This window comes from Artemia franciscana, chromosome 10 (assembly GCF_032884065.1).
Source record: "Artemia franciscana chromosome 10, ASM3288406v1, whole genome shotgun sequence".
Taxonomy (NCBI): domain Eukaryota; kingdom Metazoa; phylum Arthropoda; class Branchiopoda; order Anostraca; family Artemiidae; genus Artemia; species Artemia franciscana.
In genome coordinates this window covers 50,598,007-50,615,374 of record NC_088872.1, presented here as the reverse complement: position 1 = coordinate 50,615,374, position 17,368 = coordinate 50,598,007, and the positions used below count along the sequence as shown (strand labels likewise).

Below are 17,368 nucleotides of genomic sequence, written 5' to 3'. Positions count from 1 at the left end.
AGAAATTAGTTATTGTCAATGAGCAAATGATTTGGTACTAAATAATTGGTAAATGTGTGGTAAATTTGGCCCACATAGATTTTAAAAGGAAAATTGGCCTTTTTAAGAATTAATAAGACACCACAAGTTTGGAGAATATAATTTCATCATTATTCATTACTTTATCTAAATAGCTTTTAAAGTGGTAAACATTTTCTTTAATCCATCATTGTTTCTTTATTCCCCGTTTAATTTTATGCCAGACGGAATACTGACCTTTTTCTTAATAGTTCCTTTATTCTGTTAGCCCTGTCCCACTATTCCAGTGACCGCCGAATCGGTCAAGAGACTGGGTTGTCCAATGCATATTTCACCTAATAAGATTGCCGACTCTTGACAAATGTGTCAAGAAATAAGTGCTCATGCCCCCAATTGCTAATACAGAACAGAACATTCTTTTCAAATATTTCTAAAAATGACTACTTAATCGTACATCAGGTTTAGAAGCCAAGTGTAATAATTGTAATGGTATTATATGATATGTACCCAAAATGTCTTCATATTAAAACGTACCTAAATAAACAAACACAAGAACATTCTAACTTGGAATTGCTAATTTGGAACAGGTACTTTTTGTGAAAGAATTGCATAATTTAGATATTTCAGTACAGATATTTCCTGTTCGAAATTGGAGTCAAAAATGAAAGAGAGGTAAAATAGATATAAACTGCATAATACCAAAGGATTCAAAATGATAGCATACGCGATTACATTGATAAGAGCAACACGCGATTTCTATCAAAAGAAAAAAAAATCAACAAAGTGAAAAAATAAAATAAAATAAAATAAAACTAAAAAAATAAAAATAAATTTTTTTTATTTTTTAAAAATTTTATTCTTATAAAAATATATTTATATTTTTATTCTTATATTTATTTATATTTTTATAATATTTATATTTTCATTTTAATATTTATATTTTTATATAATTTATATATATTTTTATATTTATATTTTCATATTTTATATTTTAATATTTCATATTTATATTTTTATAAAAATTTTATAAAAAAATAATAAAATAAAAAATAAAATATAAAAATATTTTTTTTTTATAAAATAAAAAAAAAAAAATAAAAAAAAGAAAAAAATCAACAAAATGAAAAAACAAAAAGATAGATACGTAATTTCAGTCCCTCATTCAAACACAATAGCAATGAAAGGAAGAGCACTCTGTCAAATGAAAATAAAAAAAGGAAATTGTGCCAGACCCACATTATAGTCGCACTTGTGGATAATACACAATTACGAACGACTAGAGCGCCAATAATGTCTTCCATTCGAAAATTTATTAAACTGAACAGTGTTCAGCTTTTAAGCATTATCTTTCCAATTTAAAAATCCAGTGATGTTATGCAGGGCTGTATCCAGTATTTTTCGAGGGGGGTGGAGGTAAAAGGATTTTTTTCGGACGAATGCCGTATCCAGTATTTTTTCAGGAGGGGTGTTACAAAAGGATTTTTTCGGGAGGGGGGAGAGGGTGCAAAAAACGCATACAAAATTTGTTTATATTCATTTTTGTTACGTTTTTTCGAGTCGGACGAACATTTCGGGGAGGTTCAAACCCCCTACCCCTCCCCACCCTGAATACGTCAGATCACGAAAATATAGGGAGGGGAGTCAAAATGTATTTTTCTATTAAAAGTTGAACAGTCTTCAACTTTTAAACACAATCTTTTTGATTAAAAAATCCAATGTCGCCAATTCACAAAAATAGGGGGGGGGGGCAAAATATTTTTTTCTGTTCAATAAGTTGAACAGTGTTCAACTTTTACGCGTAATCTTTCGGATTGAAAAATCTAGTGGCGTCAATTTAGGAAGATTTAGGGAGAGGGGACAAAATATATTTTCCCTGTATATGTAACCTGTATTATAGTTTTGGGAAAATATATTTTCTTCCCTCTCCCTAAATCTTCGTGAATTTACGCCACTGAACTTTACACAATTGTTCAATCCCAAAGCAATACATCAAAACTGGAATGACCATTAAGTACTAAAAATTTTTTTGTGTCACAAAAAAAAAAAAAAAAAAAAAGTTCCAACTGAACAAAAGAAGAGAAACCTCAACAGCACAGTAAATAAAAAATGAAAATAAGTATAAACAAATATAATAATAAAAAATTAAAGGTAACTTCAGTCGCTGTTTTTAAATAGCCAACATCATATCAAATTTTATGCCTCAGACACCCCTAACGAAAATGATTAATTAAAAAAAAAAAAAAAAACTAACCAAAGTCACTACTTTCAATTGGCCAACACCCATTCAAACTTAAATTTTTTACATACCATAGACAAAGATAATAAAAAAAAAAAAAAGACTCATTTTAGCCGCTATTTTTCGCTTTAGACGCCCTTTTTGACACCTGTATATGTAACACAAATACTGTATTTAAACATACTCCATAATCAGACACATATTACAAAAAAAAACAAAGAGAGGTTTCCAGTAGATATAGGGTTTATTATAATCAAGCTCCCCTAAGCATCTTTGTCCATTTTGTCCTATGTCTGTTTTAAAGTTTTTCAACTTTTAATATAGGAAACTAATAAATACTTTAAAATGCGACTTACTCTTTGCAGAGGGATTATATCTTTATCTGTCAACTTCTCAGAAGTGAGGGGGTGGATCATGTCCTTCTTTATGATTTTCTCAACACAATCCATTGTGACAACATCTCCTCTACATTGGGGAAACAAATAATTAGTGTTATTAAAAAGATACAGTAGCAACACGGGTATATCAGCGACCTGTGGTAAAAATGATGGTGACTAGAAAAGATTACGAAACAGCGACAATATTTCCTAAGACCACAATGGCTATGCATGACAAAATGAACCAAATTGTGAATAGGAAAAAACGAGGATATTCCAGCCTTTTCTTTTAATGGCTAGAAAGATCTTCTTTTTTTCTTACACAATGTACTTTATCTGTAACAGCAACACGCGATTTCAAGTATAAAAAAAAGAAAAAAAAAAGAAAGATGATCCATCATTCAAACACAATAGCAATGAAAGGAACAACACTTTTTCAAATGAAAATAAAAAAGGAAATTACAACAAGAGTCACTGTTCACGAGTTCACTGAAGTCAAAGATTTAACTGAGACTAAAAAAAAAAAAAAAAAAAAAAAAAAAAAAAAAAAAAAAAAAAAAAAAAAAAAAAAAAAAAAAAAAAAAATGTTGCTACAATGAACATCGACATATCAGTACCACTAGCAGACTTGTTTCGGATTAGACTTCCCAGTTCTTCAATATCAGCAGAAATTACAAAACATTTCAGAATAAAATTCTCTACTTTACTTCAAAAAATGAAGAAAGTTCATCTTGATCAATGTTTAAGGCTTTAGACGCAAAATCTATCCTTGGTCACACGAATTAAATAAGAGATTGTGTAGCCAGCGATAATTGTGATGACTAAGGGGAATAATAGGAAATCCGGAGCAATTAACTGGAACTGGAAAATAGTCAATAGCAGATTATAGGAGCTGATCTTGTTGTTCCTTGCCAGGTCTTCCAAGAATCATCGTATTCAATTTCCAGAATCAACAATCGTTCATACGAGCTAAAACCCAAATTTTTTCCAGAAAAACCCTATTCCGCCGTACTAATTAGATTAGGACTCATTTCTCTTTTCTTAAAAGATTTTATTTAACTTAGTCTGGTTAGATCGAAATTTAAATCTTGGAAACAAAATCTTGTTCACTGATCGTAGTCCAGCTGAACAGGAATTTTTCTTGTGTACTGATTTTTGAAGACAATACACGAATTGATTACAATCAATTTATGAATTGTAAGCATAACCCTATTTAGTCCAGCTTTTACAAGCTGATGCATTGATTCTCATTATTCATTTACATCTACTAATATTGCTGTTGACTTTTTTTGAAGAAGAGGAAGGCTTGACCTCGTGATAAGGAGTACTAGAACATTGCAATTCCTCTCAAATGAACCATCTCCAGATCTTCTAGGACCATTAGTTCGATAAAACCATCCTTGGAAAAAAAAGTAATAAAATAACAAATAAACGTGCATCCGTGATCTTCGTTGTGACAAAAAATTTAGAATTCCACACTTTTGTTGACGGTTCCTCACTAGGATTCCCTGATATACTGTATCTGATGGTGTGATTTTTTTAAGGTCCTTGACTTTTTGGAGATATTTTCCCCATTTTTTGAAAATCAGGCATATTTTCTCAGGCACGTAAGCTTTCGATGGGTAACATTCAATTTAACAAACACATGTATTTGGAATCAGAATAAAAAGCTATTTTACTGATTTATCTCCTGTTGTCAAAATTCTGTGTTTTAGATTTTCCGTTACTATTTTGATGTTTTATGTTTGATGTTTTGATGTTTAGCCGCTATTTTTCGCTTTAGACGCTCTTTTGACACCTATATATGTAACACAAATACTATATTTAAACATACTTCATAATCAGACACATAGTAAAAAAAAACAAAGAGAGGTTTCCACTAGATATAGGGTTTATTATAATCAAACTTTATTATAATCAATTAGAGTAATTATTAGTTTCGTATATTGAAAATTGAAAAACTATAAAACAGACATAGGACAAAATGGACAAAGATGCTATTTTGATGTTACTATTTATTATTACACAATAAGTTACTGGATTAGAAATGTTCGTTTTCAACAATTAAAAATCTGAATGGTTATATTTTCTAATGACAAAATACGAGTCCATTGTAACCAATTCGATAACTGTAACATTAGCTTTTGCAAGCTACTACGTTGATTCTGGTTACTCTTTTACTACTAATGACATGGTTGTTGATTCTTTTGAGGGAAAGGAAGGCATGTTCTCCTAATATTACATAATGACTTAATAGATGAGGGATCTACTACCATGAAAAACTAAACTGAATTCTACCAAAAGCTATATTCATACAATATATTTTTAAGTATTCTAAAATAGCGACTAAAGTAGTCGATACATCTTCTGGTGAATCATCTTTTAACTGCATTGTCTTCTTTAACTGAAGCGTCAGGCGCATCGTCTTTTTTAAATGAATCACTGTTTTTAGGTGCATCTTCTTTTTTAAGTACATCGTCAGGTGCAAGATGCACCCTTTCCAGGTATATTATCAGATGCATCGTCTTTTTAAGTGCATCGTTGCGTGCATTATCTTTTTTAGCTGCATTTCTATTTAAGCGCACAGTCAGGCGCATCGTCTTTTTTAAATGCATCTCCTTTTTTTAACTGCATCTTCAGGTGCACTACGCACCATTTTTAGGTTCATCATCTTTTTTTAAATGTATTGTATTTGTTTAGGTAAATCGTCAAGCACATTTCTATTTACATGCACTACCAGACGCATCATCTTTTTTGTTCCCGCCAAATTTTTGAAACAGATTCTAAGAATCTTAATAACGCCACTGCTAGTATCTATTCGATAGCAAACCCGTTTATGAAACTTGACAAAAACATAATTAGTCTGTATCTTTTTACATAATGTTAATCCAGTGGGAGAAAAAAACAAAAGATGTTTATTTAGTAAAAGTACGTTAGATTTTACGAAGATTAATTTAGATGAACAGGTTATGTAAAAGAAAATATACCCACTGCTGAGCTAAAAATAGTGTTTTCTTTTGCACATCAATTTAAAGGGTAATCCTATATTTTTTCGCTCAGAGATTTTGATTCGATGTGCATTGAATGCAAATGGTAGAACTTGTACGAAAAATAGACAAATCTTTTATTTTCGAGGTGGGTGTCTGTTTTGAAATGTAAAGCGTGACCCTCCAAAACCTCGACCCAGACCGAGTCCGTTTGGAAATGAAAATTGTTTGGCTATTGGGAAAACCCTTGGGTATTGGGAATTGCAAGCAATTAGCCAGGTGGGTGAAACAACCACCTGGCTATTTTCTTTTAATCTTATGTTCTCGAAGTCCACCAGTCCCCAAACTTAAACCTCGTCATGTTACTTCTGAATTCCTTTTTACAAATTGTGATGGAAATGAAATAGTTATGAGTATAAAATCACAATCCTGTGAAGTAGATGAAGTATCGTTAAAAGTTGTTAAAGCAACAAAAATAATTGTTATTCCTATTTTGACTCATCTGATTAATTTATCACTTGAAGAGGGAACTTCTCCAGAAAGACTTTTGTTTTTGTTTAAATATATATGATTGTATTGAAAAATTCCTGCGAACATAACTCTAGTACATCTTGCATCAAACAATAAGTGCGTAATTGGTAATTTGATGTATGTGCGTAGACTTGTTCCTGTGTTTGCGTATGTTTGTGTGTTTTGTGCTCTTCAATCTCATCCTGCTAAATAACTAAGAAGACTAATCCGCCATTCCATCATAAATTTACTATGGAAAAGAAGTAGCATCTAAACAGAATTAATGGAAATAAAACTAATTTATTGGGAAGATAACAAGAGGAAAAGTTTGTTTAAAACGAAACTCAATGCATACCCGTACTAATGAACTTATTTTGGAGAAATATAGCCTCTCAGGCGCATACAGGTTAAAGCACATAAAAAGGAGAATTTTTATTGAAATAGAAGAAAAGCGAGAACAGTAAAAAGTTCTGGATTTCCCAGAAGGAATTCAAAAACCCTCGTCCATCGTATCTGCCCCCATTAAAATACAACAACGAAAACACACAGTCTGCACATGCAAAAGTAAACTACCCAAAGAAAAAGGTGTGAGAAAAGTACTAAGAGTGAATGATCTGTGCCAAGCATGGCAGATGTGTGCTAAGTCTGGCACAAGATCGTGATTTCATAGCAATCTGGGAATGTACATTATACAATTAGGCTACTGAGTTATGCAATCGAAAATTAAAGAGCCATTTGAAACCGACGGACAGAAAATAAAATCCTTCAATAATCTAAACGTGAAACGGTCAAACATTACTGTTCATGTATAATTGACTGAAAATGAACAGAAATAAAAATAAATAATCATAAAAAACATAAAAGAAATGGGTACTGGTAAATACAAATAATTAAATCCTAAACGATTGATAATTAAAATGAGTGCTAAAGCTAAACCAAAAAGGACAGAAATTACTACCCATAGGAGTTGGGCTAAAGTTCCCCTCTAACCGTAAAACAAAATAAAAAAATGTCGCTAAATAGAATCTGTAAACTTTAATTGTTGATGTCTCCTGTAATTAGTATATTAAACATTAAACAATTATGCATTAAACATTCAGTTCATTTTCAATATTTTTCCAGTCACCTTGATTTTTATAGGGATTATATATATTTTTTTTTCAGTATTTTGGAATTTATAAGATGAAAGCTATTTCCCTTGTAATAAGATTAGGGTATTAACGTTATTTTGTGTTAGGGCGCACAAGGTTTCGGAAAGGGACTTCATGACGCTTTAATTAAATACCAAAAATGAACGAATTGTACAGAAAACGTAAGAATTGTAGTAAAAACTATAAAAATCACAAATATTAAGCCCAAGTAACGTACAAGAAATTTATAAAAAACTAAAATTGCTTGTATTAAATGTATTTAATATACTTCAGACCAGATAAGTAACTTCATTATTTTTGCACATTGACGAAGAATGAGACAGTAATTTATGGAGGAAAAAAGAATTTTCCTTACCAACATTTTTAACACATTTTTTTTTTATCAAACACGAAGATTTATCTATTCCAAACCAGACCAAGTGCGTGGTATTTTTAGGCACATCGTCAGGGGAATCATCTTTTTTAAGTGCTTCATCAGGTGCACTGCCTTTTCCAAGTGCACCGTCAGGTGCATCCTCAGTAAAAAAAAAATTCTACTTCAAAAGAAAAAATGAAAATAAGTATAAACAAATATAATAAATAAAATTAAAGGTAACTTCAGTCGCTGTTTTTGAATAGCCAACATCATATCAAATTTTATGCCTCAGACACCCTAAAAGTACATGATAAATTAAAAAAAAAACTAACGTAAGTCACTACTTTCAATTGGCCAACATCCATTCAAACTTAAATTCTTTACATACCATAAACAAAGATAATAAAAAAAAGACTAATTTTAGCCATTATTTTTCACTTTAGACACCCTTTTTAACACCTATAAATATAATCACAAATACTGTATTTAAACATACTCCATAATCAGACACGTAGTAAAAAAAACAAAGAGGGGTTTCCAGTAGATATAGGGTCTATTATAATCAAGCTCACCAAAGCATCTTAGTCAACTTTGTCCTATGGTTGTTTTATAGCTTTAAATTAGGCAGCCGGGTCATATACGGAACTAATAAATACTCTAAAATGCGACTTACCCTTTGCAGAGGGATTATATCTTTATCTGTCAACTTCTCAGAAGTGAGGGGATGCATCATGTCTTTCTTTATGATTTTCTCACCACAATCCATTGTGACAACATCTCCTCTATGGAGATGTCGCAAAAGAAAAACGCAAAATTCATGCGTTATTTAGGGATAACATAAAAGCGCTAATAAAAAAACATGGTCCCTCGAGTGTTATTTCTGCATCCCTGAGCGATATCATCCACATATTGTTTATCTTTCACATTTTCTTTCTATCCTCTTCTTTACTCTTTATTCTATCTTATTCTTTTTCTATCATGACTAAAAATACACTCAATGTCAAATCAATCAATTGCCGGTGACAAACAGCAAGCTCAATTCTGGGGACCAGAATTCAGAATATCAGAAATATCTGATAATTGTAAAACATTATGAGAGCGTAGTAGAAGAAAAAAGTGAACTTACGTTGGTTTTAGTACAGCACAAGGTACAGAATTACTTAAAATATCGTTAGTAACAGGGCAGACATAACGGTTCGTTTTTGAAATTAGACTCGTTTTGCTATCACCATCTTTGATAGGGGTAAATTTAACAGGTATGAGGTCCTTCATCTTCAAGGGGTTCCCTGACATAGGACAGTAGACATTCTTATCCTGCAAAAGAAAAGCAAAGGTTTCCCAAACTGTCAATTGTTACGAATGATTCATCTCACAATTCAAATTTCATTTTTTGATTCTAGTTCTTAGCCAAATTGAGTGTGCTATTGTATCAGCTTATTATCTGTACAGTAACTAGAGGACTAAGGGGTTTGATACCAACCTTTTTAGGGGCGAATCTAATCGGGAACGTGCCCCCTCAGAAGGTCAAAAGTTGCACCAATTAACGGGACGAAGGGGAAAAAATCCCAATGGGGAGCCCGAACGTCTTTGGTGTTCTCCTCTCCCCAAACATAAATTTTGCATCCGATAAAAGAGTGATAAAGAGTTTATCACTCTTTACATTTACTTTTAAACCCAATATGTATCATTTATTCTGTGTACTTTTTTGATTTCTCCATCAGGAAATGACACTTTTATTTACCATGACAGTATTATTAAATTTTGCATTTCCTCCTCATATTTGATTACAGCCCGATTCCATTTTTTTATCCGTTTGAACATTTAAATGACTTACCTTGTTTAAACAATAGCAACTGGAAACAGAAACCAATCATAGCTTCAAATTTAAAAATCAAAGAGTGAGAAGGAAATAGCGGAAGGAAAGCGAAATTATAGAGAAAAAGAGATGGAAGTAGATAAAATAAGAAAGAAGCCTAGAAGCAGTAAGAAAAAGTAGATATTGAGAAAGAAAAGGAAATACAAACTAATAAACAGAAAACAACCGTTAAAAGAAATTCGAAAGACTTGAAGAAAACAGTAAAACGGACGCATCACATTAACAATGAATGGGCTTCAATCTAAAAATAGCAACTTGAACTGAACATGGTACAGTTAGAAACACTTGTGGGATTTGGAATGTCATGAACCCATCAAGTAAGTTAAAATGCATAGTGTTAAGTTATAGTGCATAGTATAGTTTAGAGCTATGATTAGAGTTAACTATTATTGGGTCCGTAAATTCGGACATTATGTCTAATTAGTTAAACTAAACAGCACTGGCTTTGATTTTTGTTAGTGCATGTAACGATCAGGTCCTTGTACATACACTAGAAAACAATTTTATTTCATTTTGAAAATATAACCTGAGGAAGGAACTGGTTTAACCATCAGGTAAACTTTGCCAGGAAAATCCTCCAACTTCCCCAATTCCGGTTTTCATTCCTTAAATTATTAGTGCTACCAAAAAGCCCTTGTAATACATAAAAAGATCCATGAAGCATACGTCTTGAATGCTAAAAATTATTCAATTTAGATTGCTTGTGCACCACGAAGTGTTGCAGTGCCTTTGGCCGGCTTCACCAGCAATGTGTCGCGGGCGTAAAACTGATTTGTTTCTTTGCTGTAAATTCACTTTCAATGCTGTAGTTGTGAGCTCTTCATTTGTCCGAGGAAAAATATTTCCTCGTAATACATAAAGAGTTCATGTTCAATATGTTCAAACATGTTTCCTTTATGTAATACATAAAGAGATCCATGAAGCATACGTCTTGAATGCTAAAAATAATTAAATTTAGATTGCTTGTGCACCGCGAAGTGTTGCAGTGCCTTTGGCCGGCTTCACCAGCAATGTGTCGCGGGCGTAAAACTGATTTGTTTCTTTGCTGTAAATTCATTTTCAACGCTGTAATTGTTAGCTCTTCATTTGTCCGAGGAAAAATATTTCCTTTATGTAATACATAAAGAGATCCATGAAGCATACGTCTTAAATACTAAAAATAATTAAATTTAGATTGCTTGTGCACCGCGAAGTGTTGCAGTGCCTTTGGCCGGCTTCACCAGCAATGTGTCGCGGGCGTAAAACTGATTTGTTTCTTTGCCGTAAAGTCACTTTCAACGCTGTAGTTGTTAGCTCTTCATTTGTCCGAGGAAAAATATTTCCTCGTAATACACAAAGAGTTCATGTTCAATATGTTCAAACATATTTCCTTTATGTAATACATAAAGAGATCCATGAAGCATACGTCTTAAATGCTAAAAGTAATTAAATTTAGATTGCTTGTGCACCGCGAAGTGTTGCAGCAGCCTTTAGCTGGCTTCACCAGCAAAGTATTGGGGGCGTAAAACTGATTTTGTTTCTTTGCTTTAAATTCACTTTCAACGCCGAGGAAAAATTTGTCCGAAGAAAAATATTGCTTCAAGAAAAATGATGACATAAACGAGCCCAAATTATATAATTTCTACTTAAAACCAACTCTATTCGCTATTTCCTGGCACCCAATATTGGGTGCCAGGAAATATCTTCCTCCCTGGTACAAGAACAGTGATATGGTAACAAATTTCGGGGCTCCAGATTTATTAAATAAACTTAAAGTGCAACACCAGAAATTGTCCGACTCGATACATTTTACTATTAAGCCTTTTCATAATCTTCTAAAATGTTTTCTACAGTAATTTAATGTGTTATCAGAAGTTGTTTTTTTTGTGTGTGTTTTTTTTTCTGTGTGTTTGTTTTTATACTCCGCTGTTTCAAGTGGGTCACAAATAAATTATTATTAATATATGTTGTTACTTTTATAATTCCCTATGCACACAAGTAGCCGCTTTGCTACCTTTCCCTGAAACAAATTAAATCAATCTATATCCCTATTTTTAAATAACAACAAACACAAGCTAGATTCAAGTTACTTAGTCTAAAAAAAATAAAAAAAATAACACTTTGATAGTAAGAATAATTTGACATTTAATAGCAAAGATGGATTTGATAGCAAGAACAGTTTGACAAGCCTGTTCCAAAAAAGTCAAACTTTAGCATAAACAGCACGAATGGTGGAAAAAAAAGACGAAAAAGTTGTCAAACCCACAAGAAGAAAAGCGAAAAAGAAGAAAATCTGTTGCACCATAAATTCCATCAGAGGAAATTTAGGCTAAAATCCATCAAACGACAAACATATAAATACAAAATATTTAAAAAGGATAAAAAATACTAAAAAATTAAAACAAATATTAAAAAAAGGAAAAAGATTCTGCTTAGCCATTTTTGTATTACCAAGCTACTGGTTTGAATACAGTTTGTCTGTTCAAACATTTTCACATTCCAATAGGGTTTTTAAAGGAAACAGAAATATCGTGGGAGAGAGAAACGGTGAGGTTTTGAACTGACCGGGGTTGGAGGAGGATTGTGCCAAACTGTATTGACCTCAGGTGGCTTGCTGCTGTGATAAGTCGTTCATTATAGTAGTAGCAGTAACCACTTTTATGCGGTGCTCCAATGTCGTTTGTCCCAGAGAGGAGAATGTCATAGAAACATGTAAACTAGTCTGCGTATTCATTATCAAGTCTCCTAGAAGCTTAGACTATCAAAAATCATCCTTTAGCTGATATTCTTGCTCTAATGTCAATTGGAGGGTAAAACTGCTTTCGTTCCAAAGTGTTTTTTTTATTATTATTATTATTAATTATTTTATTATTATTTTTTGTTTATTAATTTATTATTATAAATACAAATTACAAATTCTTTATTAATGAAGTGATAAACAAATTATTATTTTAAAGATAAGTACTGTAATACAGATTAATGAAACTTCAGAGATTTATCGGACTTGACATTTGAGCTGACTCTCTAAAGTATAATCCCCATGGGTACTACTTTTTATAAAATATCAAATAATGCCCTATAATAAAATTTCAAACTTGTCCACAAAACGGTGGTTCTATGAATCACAAAAAAAGTTTTTGTTAGGCAATCAAGAAGTCGTCTAAAATTCGTGGAAAATTACTAAGAGTTTAATTCTCCAGACTCTACCATTTCCTATAAAACATCGAAAGTATTTGTCCACAAACCGGGCTTACCCCACATGAACCGCTAAAAAAAACCCCAAAAAACAACAATCAAACAGTTCGTGGTAACGAACTGTAGTAAGGAGCGACCCGGCACAATAGTAACCAAAACTCTAAAAAATTGAATTTTGATATCAATAGCTACATCAAAAGAATCGAATTTTAATGCTGATTTTAAATATATAAGTTTCATCAAGTTTAGTCTTACCCATCAAAAGTTACGAGCCTGAGAAAATTTGCCTTATTAGGAAAATAGGGGGAAACACCCCCTAAAAGTCGTAGGATCTTAACGAAAATGACACCATCAGATTCAGCGTATCAGAGAACCCTACTGTTGAAGTTTCAAGCTCCTATCTACAAAAATGTGGAATTTTGTATTTTTTGCCAGAAGACAAATCACGTGTGCGTGTTTATTTGTTTGTTTTTTTTTTTTTTTTTTCCCAGGGGTCATCGTATCGACCAAGTAGTCCTAGAATGTAGCAAGAGGGCTCATTCTAACGGAAATGAAAACTTCTAGTGCCCTTTTTAAGTGACCAAAAAAATTGGAGGCCATCTAGGCCCCCTCCCACGCTCATTTTTTTCCCAAAGTCAACGGATCAAAATTTTGAGATAGCCATTTTGTTCAGCATAGTCGAAAACCATAATAACTATGTCTTTGGGGATGACTTACTCCCCCACAATCCCTGGGGGAGGGGCTGCAAGTTACAAACTTTGACCAGTGTTTACATATAGTAATGGTTATTGGGAAGCGTACAGACGTTTTCAGGGGGATTTTATTTTGTTTGAGGGTGGGGCTGAGGAGAGGGGGCTATGTTGGAGGATCTTTCCTTGGAGGAATCTGTCATGGGGGAAGAAAAATTCAATGACAAGGGCGCAGGATTCTCTAGCATTACTATAAGAAAACAATGAAAAATAAACGTGAAAACGTTTTTTCAAATGCAAGGAAGAAGTAGCATTGAAACTTAAAACGAACAGAGATTATTACGCATATGAGGGGTTCTAAAAATACTTTAGCATAAAGAGCGAGGTATTTAGGAGGAGATAAATACCTTGCTCTTTATGCTAAAGTATTTTTAGTAATTTCAACTATTTATTCTACGGCCTTTCTGATTCAGGGGTCATTCTTAAAGAATTGGGACAAAACTTAGGATTTAGTGTAAAGAGCGAGGTATTAACGAGGGTACAAACCCCCTCGTATACATAATAAAAATATAAGGTTATGAAAGTTTGTTACGTAAGTTAATTCTTAAGTTACGTATATTTTTTACTAATAAAAACGTTCGTTAAAAATTAAAAGTTCTAGTTGCCTTTTTAAGTAACCGAAAAATTGGAGGGCAACTAGGCCTCCTTCTCCAGCCCTTATTTCTCAATATCGTCTGATCAAAACTAAGAGAAAGCCATTTAGCCAAAAAAAAGAATTAATATACAAATTTCATTTTAATAATTTATGGGCGGAGAGCCAAAACCAAACATGCATTAATTCAAAACCGTTCAGAAATTAAATAAAAAAAAACTAATTTTTTTAGCTGAAAGTAAGGAGCGACATTAAAACTTAAAACGAACAGAAATTACTACGTATATGAAATGAGTTGTCCCCTGTGCAATCCCTCGCTCTTTACGCTAAAGTTTGACTCTTTGCCACAATTCTACTTTTTAAAACAATTAAAAGCTTTAGCGTAATGAGCGAGGGATTGCACAGGGGACAACTCATTTCATATACGGAGTAATTTCTGTTCGTTTTAAGTTTTAATGTCGCTCCTTACTTTCAGCTAAAAAAATTGGTTTTTTTTATTTAATCATGTAAAAGATCATGTAAAAGTTGATGAAATAACCTTATAGGCGATTCTCTGTTGTCGCACGACTTTCTAACGTTATTTCTACCCTTTAGAATGAAATACAAGATATTACTATAGACACACGGTTACATTCGTCACATACTGACTATGATTATAAAATGGACAGAAACAATACTCAGCACAATTCAGCAGATTTGCCACCCAAAACTGTGAAATTCTAGGCAGTGGAGGATAAATCTAACAAAAGTGACAACTTTTCTCCCTAACAGTAATATTCTTCCTAGTGGAACATCTACAACTACTACTAACAACTCACTGCAGCACCAAGCTGTCTGAGGCCAACATAGCTACGCACGCTCCTTCTAAATCCCAGGCTATTTAAAGCCACCCTCTTTACATCTTCCCAGGAAGTTCTTATTTCCCTTAAATCTTTCCTTACGGCATCCTCCCATCCCATTCGGGGACGGACAACCTACTTTTCGTTTAGCCCTAGACAGTAGGTCAAGGACTATCTTTGGCAATCTGTCATCCTTCATCCACCGAGCGTGTCCTAGCCATCTCAACCTTTGTGTCATTATATTTCTAGAAAGCGGGATTGAACTGGGTTTTTCTGCAGTTTATTGTTTGAAATACGGTCAATCAGTCGGGTACCCAAAACAATCCGGTGGCAACTTCTCTGGAATACAACCATTAAATCCTCCTTCGTCTTTCGGAGCACTCACGCTTCAGAATCATTCTTGACCACTGCCATCACTGTAGCTTCCACTATTCTAATCTGGGCTCGCGACTTATCTTTCTATTCTTCGAAAAAAAATTTAACTGCGAAAAAACATCCAGGTCCTTGGCTTTTTTACTTACTTTAAAATTACTTTTTAACTTTTAATTTACTTTTAACATATTCACTGCACCCAACGTCTTTACCAATAATACTACCTAGCCACCTGGGTAAGTGAAGCTGTCCACTTGATCGATCTTCTCCTCACTAAGTATCACCTTTGCACTTTCACTTATTCCTAATCTTAGCGACTTAGCGAAATCTATTCAAGCTCCCTAAACTCTCAAAATCTCTAAAAACTTTCCATTTTGCTAACAATTTCATCTAGGATGGTCAAATCACCAGCATAATCTAAATCTAGGAGAAATTTAAGTTACCAATTATTCCATATTCTCCCACTGCTCTTTATGTGCTCCTTAGGACAAAGTCAATCAAAATGGTCAATGTAAATGGAGAGGACACAACCCTAGCTCCTAGTTTGATACGAAACCAGCAACTACCTTCATCTCCTACCTAACTACCTTAATTTTTCCGAATTATTCATAGTTTCCTACTTATTCATTAGTTTTTCGTTTCTTTTTTGTCTTTTTTTAATTGTTTAAGAGCAACTTTTAAGCAAAAAAGAAAGAATTGGAAATGGAATCTCATTCTTAGTAACCATTAGCAAAATTAAAAATCAAAGTTACAGAACATATGTTGCCTTACCACAAGACGAACGAATTAGTTGTTCCCAGAAAGCCATCTTGCCTCTTCAAAAAAATCCGGAGCACAATTTGGAGAAAAACTGGAAATTTAACGGAAAACAAAATTTTATTTTTAAATTCTAAATTAGAAGCAGAACAACAAATTAAAGGTTATATCTGATAGTGAAAACGCGAGAGGACCGCCAGAAAGTGGAATGCCAGTATCCAGGACAATAATGACATATCTAGGACAATAAGCAATTTGAGTCTCTTGGACAATGGATTAAGCACCGAATTAAAACCAGTGAGACCGCAATAAGTTGCATCGTATTTCAAATATGTCCCTAAGAAATGACTGACCTCTTTGACCACAAACGTAGTAAATTTATGCAGAGAATTATTATACGCTTGTCTTGTGATCGGGCTTCCAACTCACGTATCCAGCTCACGTATTCCAACTCCAAAAGGTTTCAGGCAACCAACATGACTAATATAAAAAAAAAATTAGTATCAATCACTGAAACTGTTTGGATTAAATAAAAACAGCATGAAGTCACATGGAGCACGATTCAGTTGGACTTCAATCTTTTCTTTACGTGCTTTATTTTTATCTTTTACTTATTTTTTCATATAATTTTACTTCCATCAAAAAACTTTGTTTTTAAAAATTATTCTTTGCCCGTTTTTAATTTAAACTTAAAGCAGAAGCGACACTGCAATGGTCTTTTAAATTTTTTCAAGGGGGCGGGGGGGGGGGTAGCACCCTCATATACGGAATAATTATTCATACACGGAATAATTACTTTTTTTTCATATAATTAACTCAAGTCACGTATTCCAACTCCAAAGGTTTCGGGCAATCGACGTGACAAATTAATAAAGACAGTATGAAGTCACATGGAGCAACATTCTATTAGACTTCAATTTCTTCTTTACGTGCTTTATTTCTATCTTTTACTTATTTTTATCTTTTACTTGTGTTTATCTTTTACTTATTTTTTTCATATAATTTTACTCATGTATTGTTCTGTATAGAACCACATCAGTGCTAAGTACAGCCTGTTTTGATTGAAGTTTTTCCGGACAAATACACTGGCTTAGGTTTACGAGCAGCCTAAACTTACAGGTTTTGGAATTTTTCTTGGTTTACTATCAGGCGTCTGAGACGGAGCCCAAAATGCAGGCAGTTCCTTTGCTTTCTCCCCTGACATATTGGAAAGACCACTGCCGGAAGCGCTGTCACCTAAAAAATGAAAAAAAAAAAATGAGCACCAAAATCGTGGAAAAAAATTACATTATTTAAAATTTGGGGAATAAAGAAGCACATGGAAAATGAAAAATAAGAACAAAAAAGAAGATTTTTTTATGTTGCATTATACTGTA

At 33.0% G+C, this 17,368-nt stretch overlaps 1 protein-coding gene across 2 annotated transcripts in view; it reads right to left on the bottom strand.

The window, feature by feature from the left end:
* LOC136032326 (nitric oxide synthase-interacting protein homolog) overlaps positions 1-17,368 on the bottom strand; it is a 48,425-nt gene that overhangs the window by 2,304 nt on the left and 28,753 nt on the right. Inside the window, exons 5-7 of one of the 2 annotated variants that reach the window (XM_065712636.1) lie at positions 17,110-17,228; positions 8,761-8,948; positions 2,611-2,719 (exon numbers count right to left, since the gene is read on the bottom strand). In XM_065712636.1, the coding sequence (XP_065568708.1) occupies positions 2,611-2,719; positions 8,761-8,948; positions 17,110-17,228 (416 nt within the window). Of the gene's footprint in view, positions 1-2,610; positions 2,720-8,226; positions 8,417-8,760; positions 8,949-17,109; positions 17,229-17,368 lie in introns of those variants that run through there. The other variant, XM_065712637.1, reaches the window with a different exon arrangement.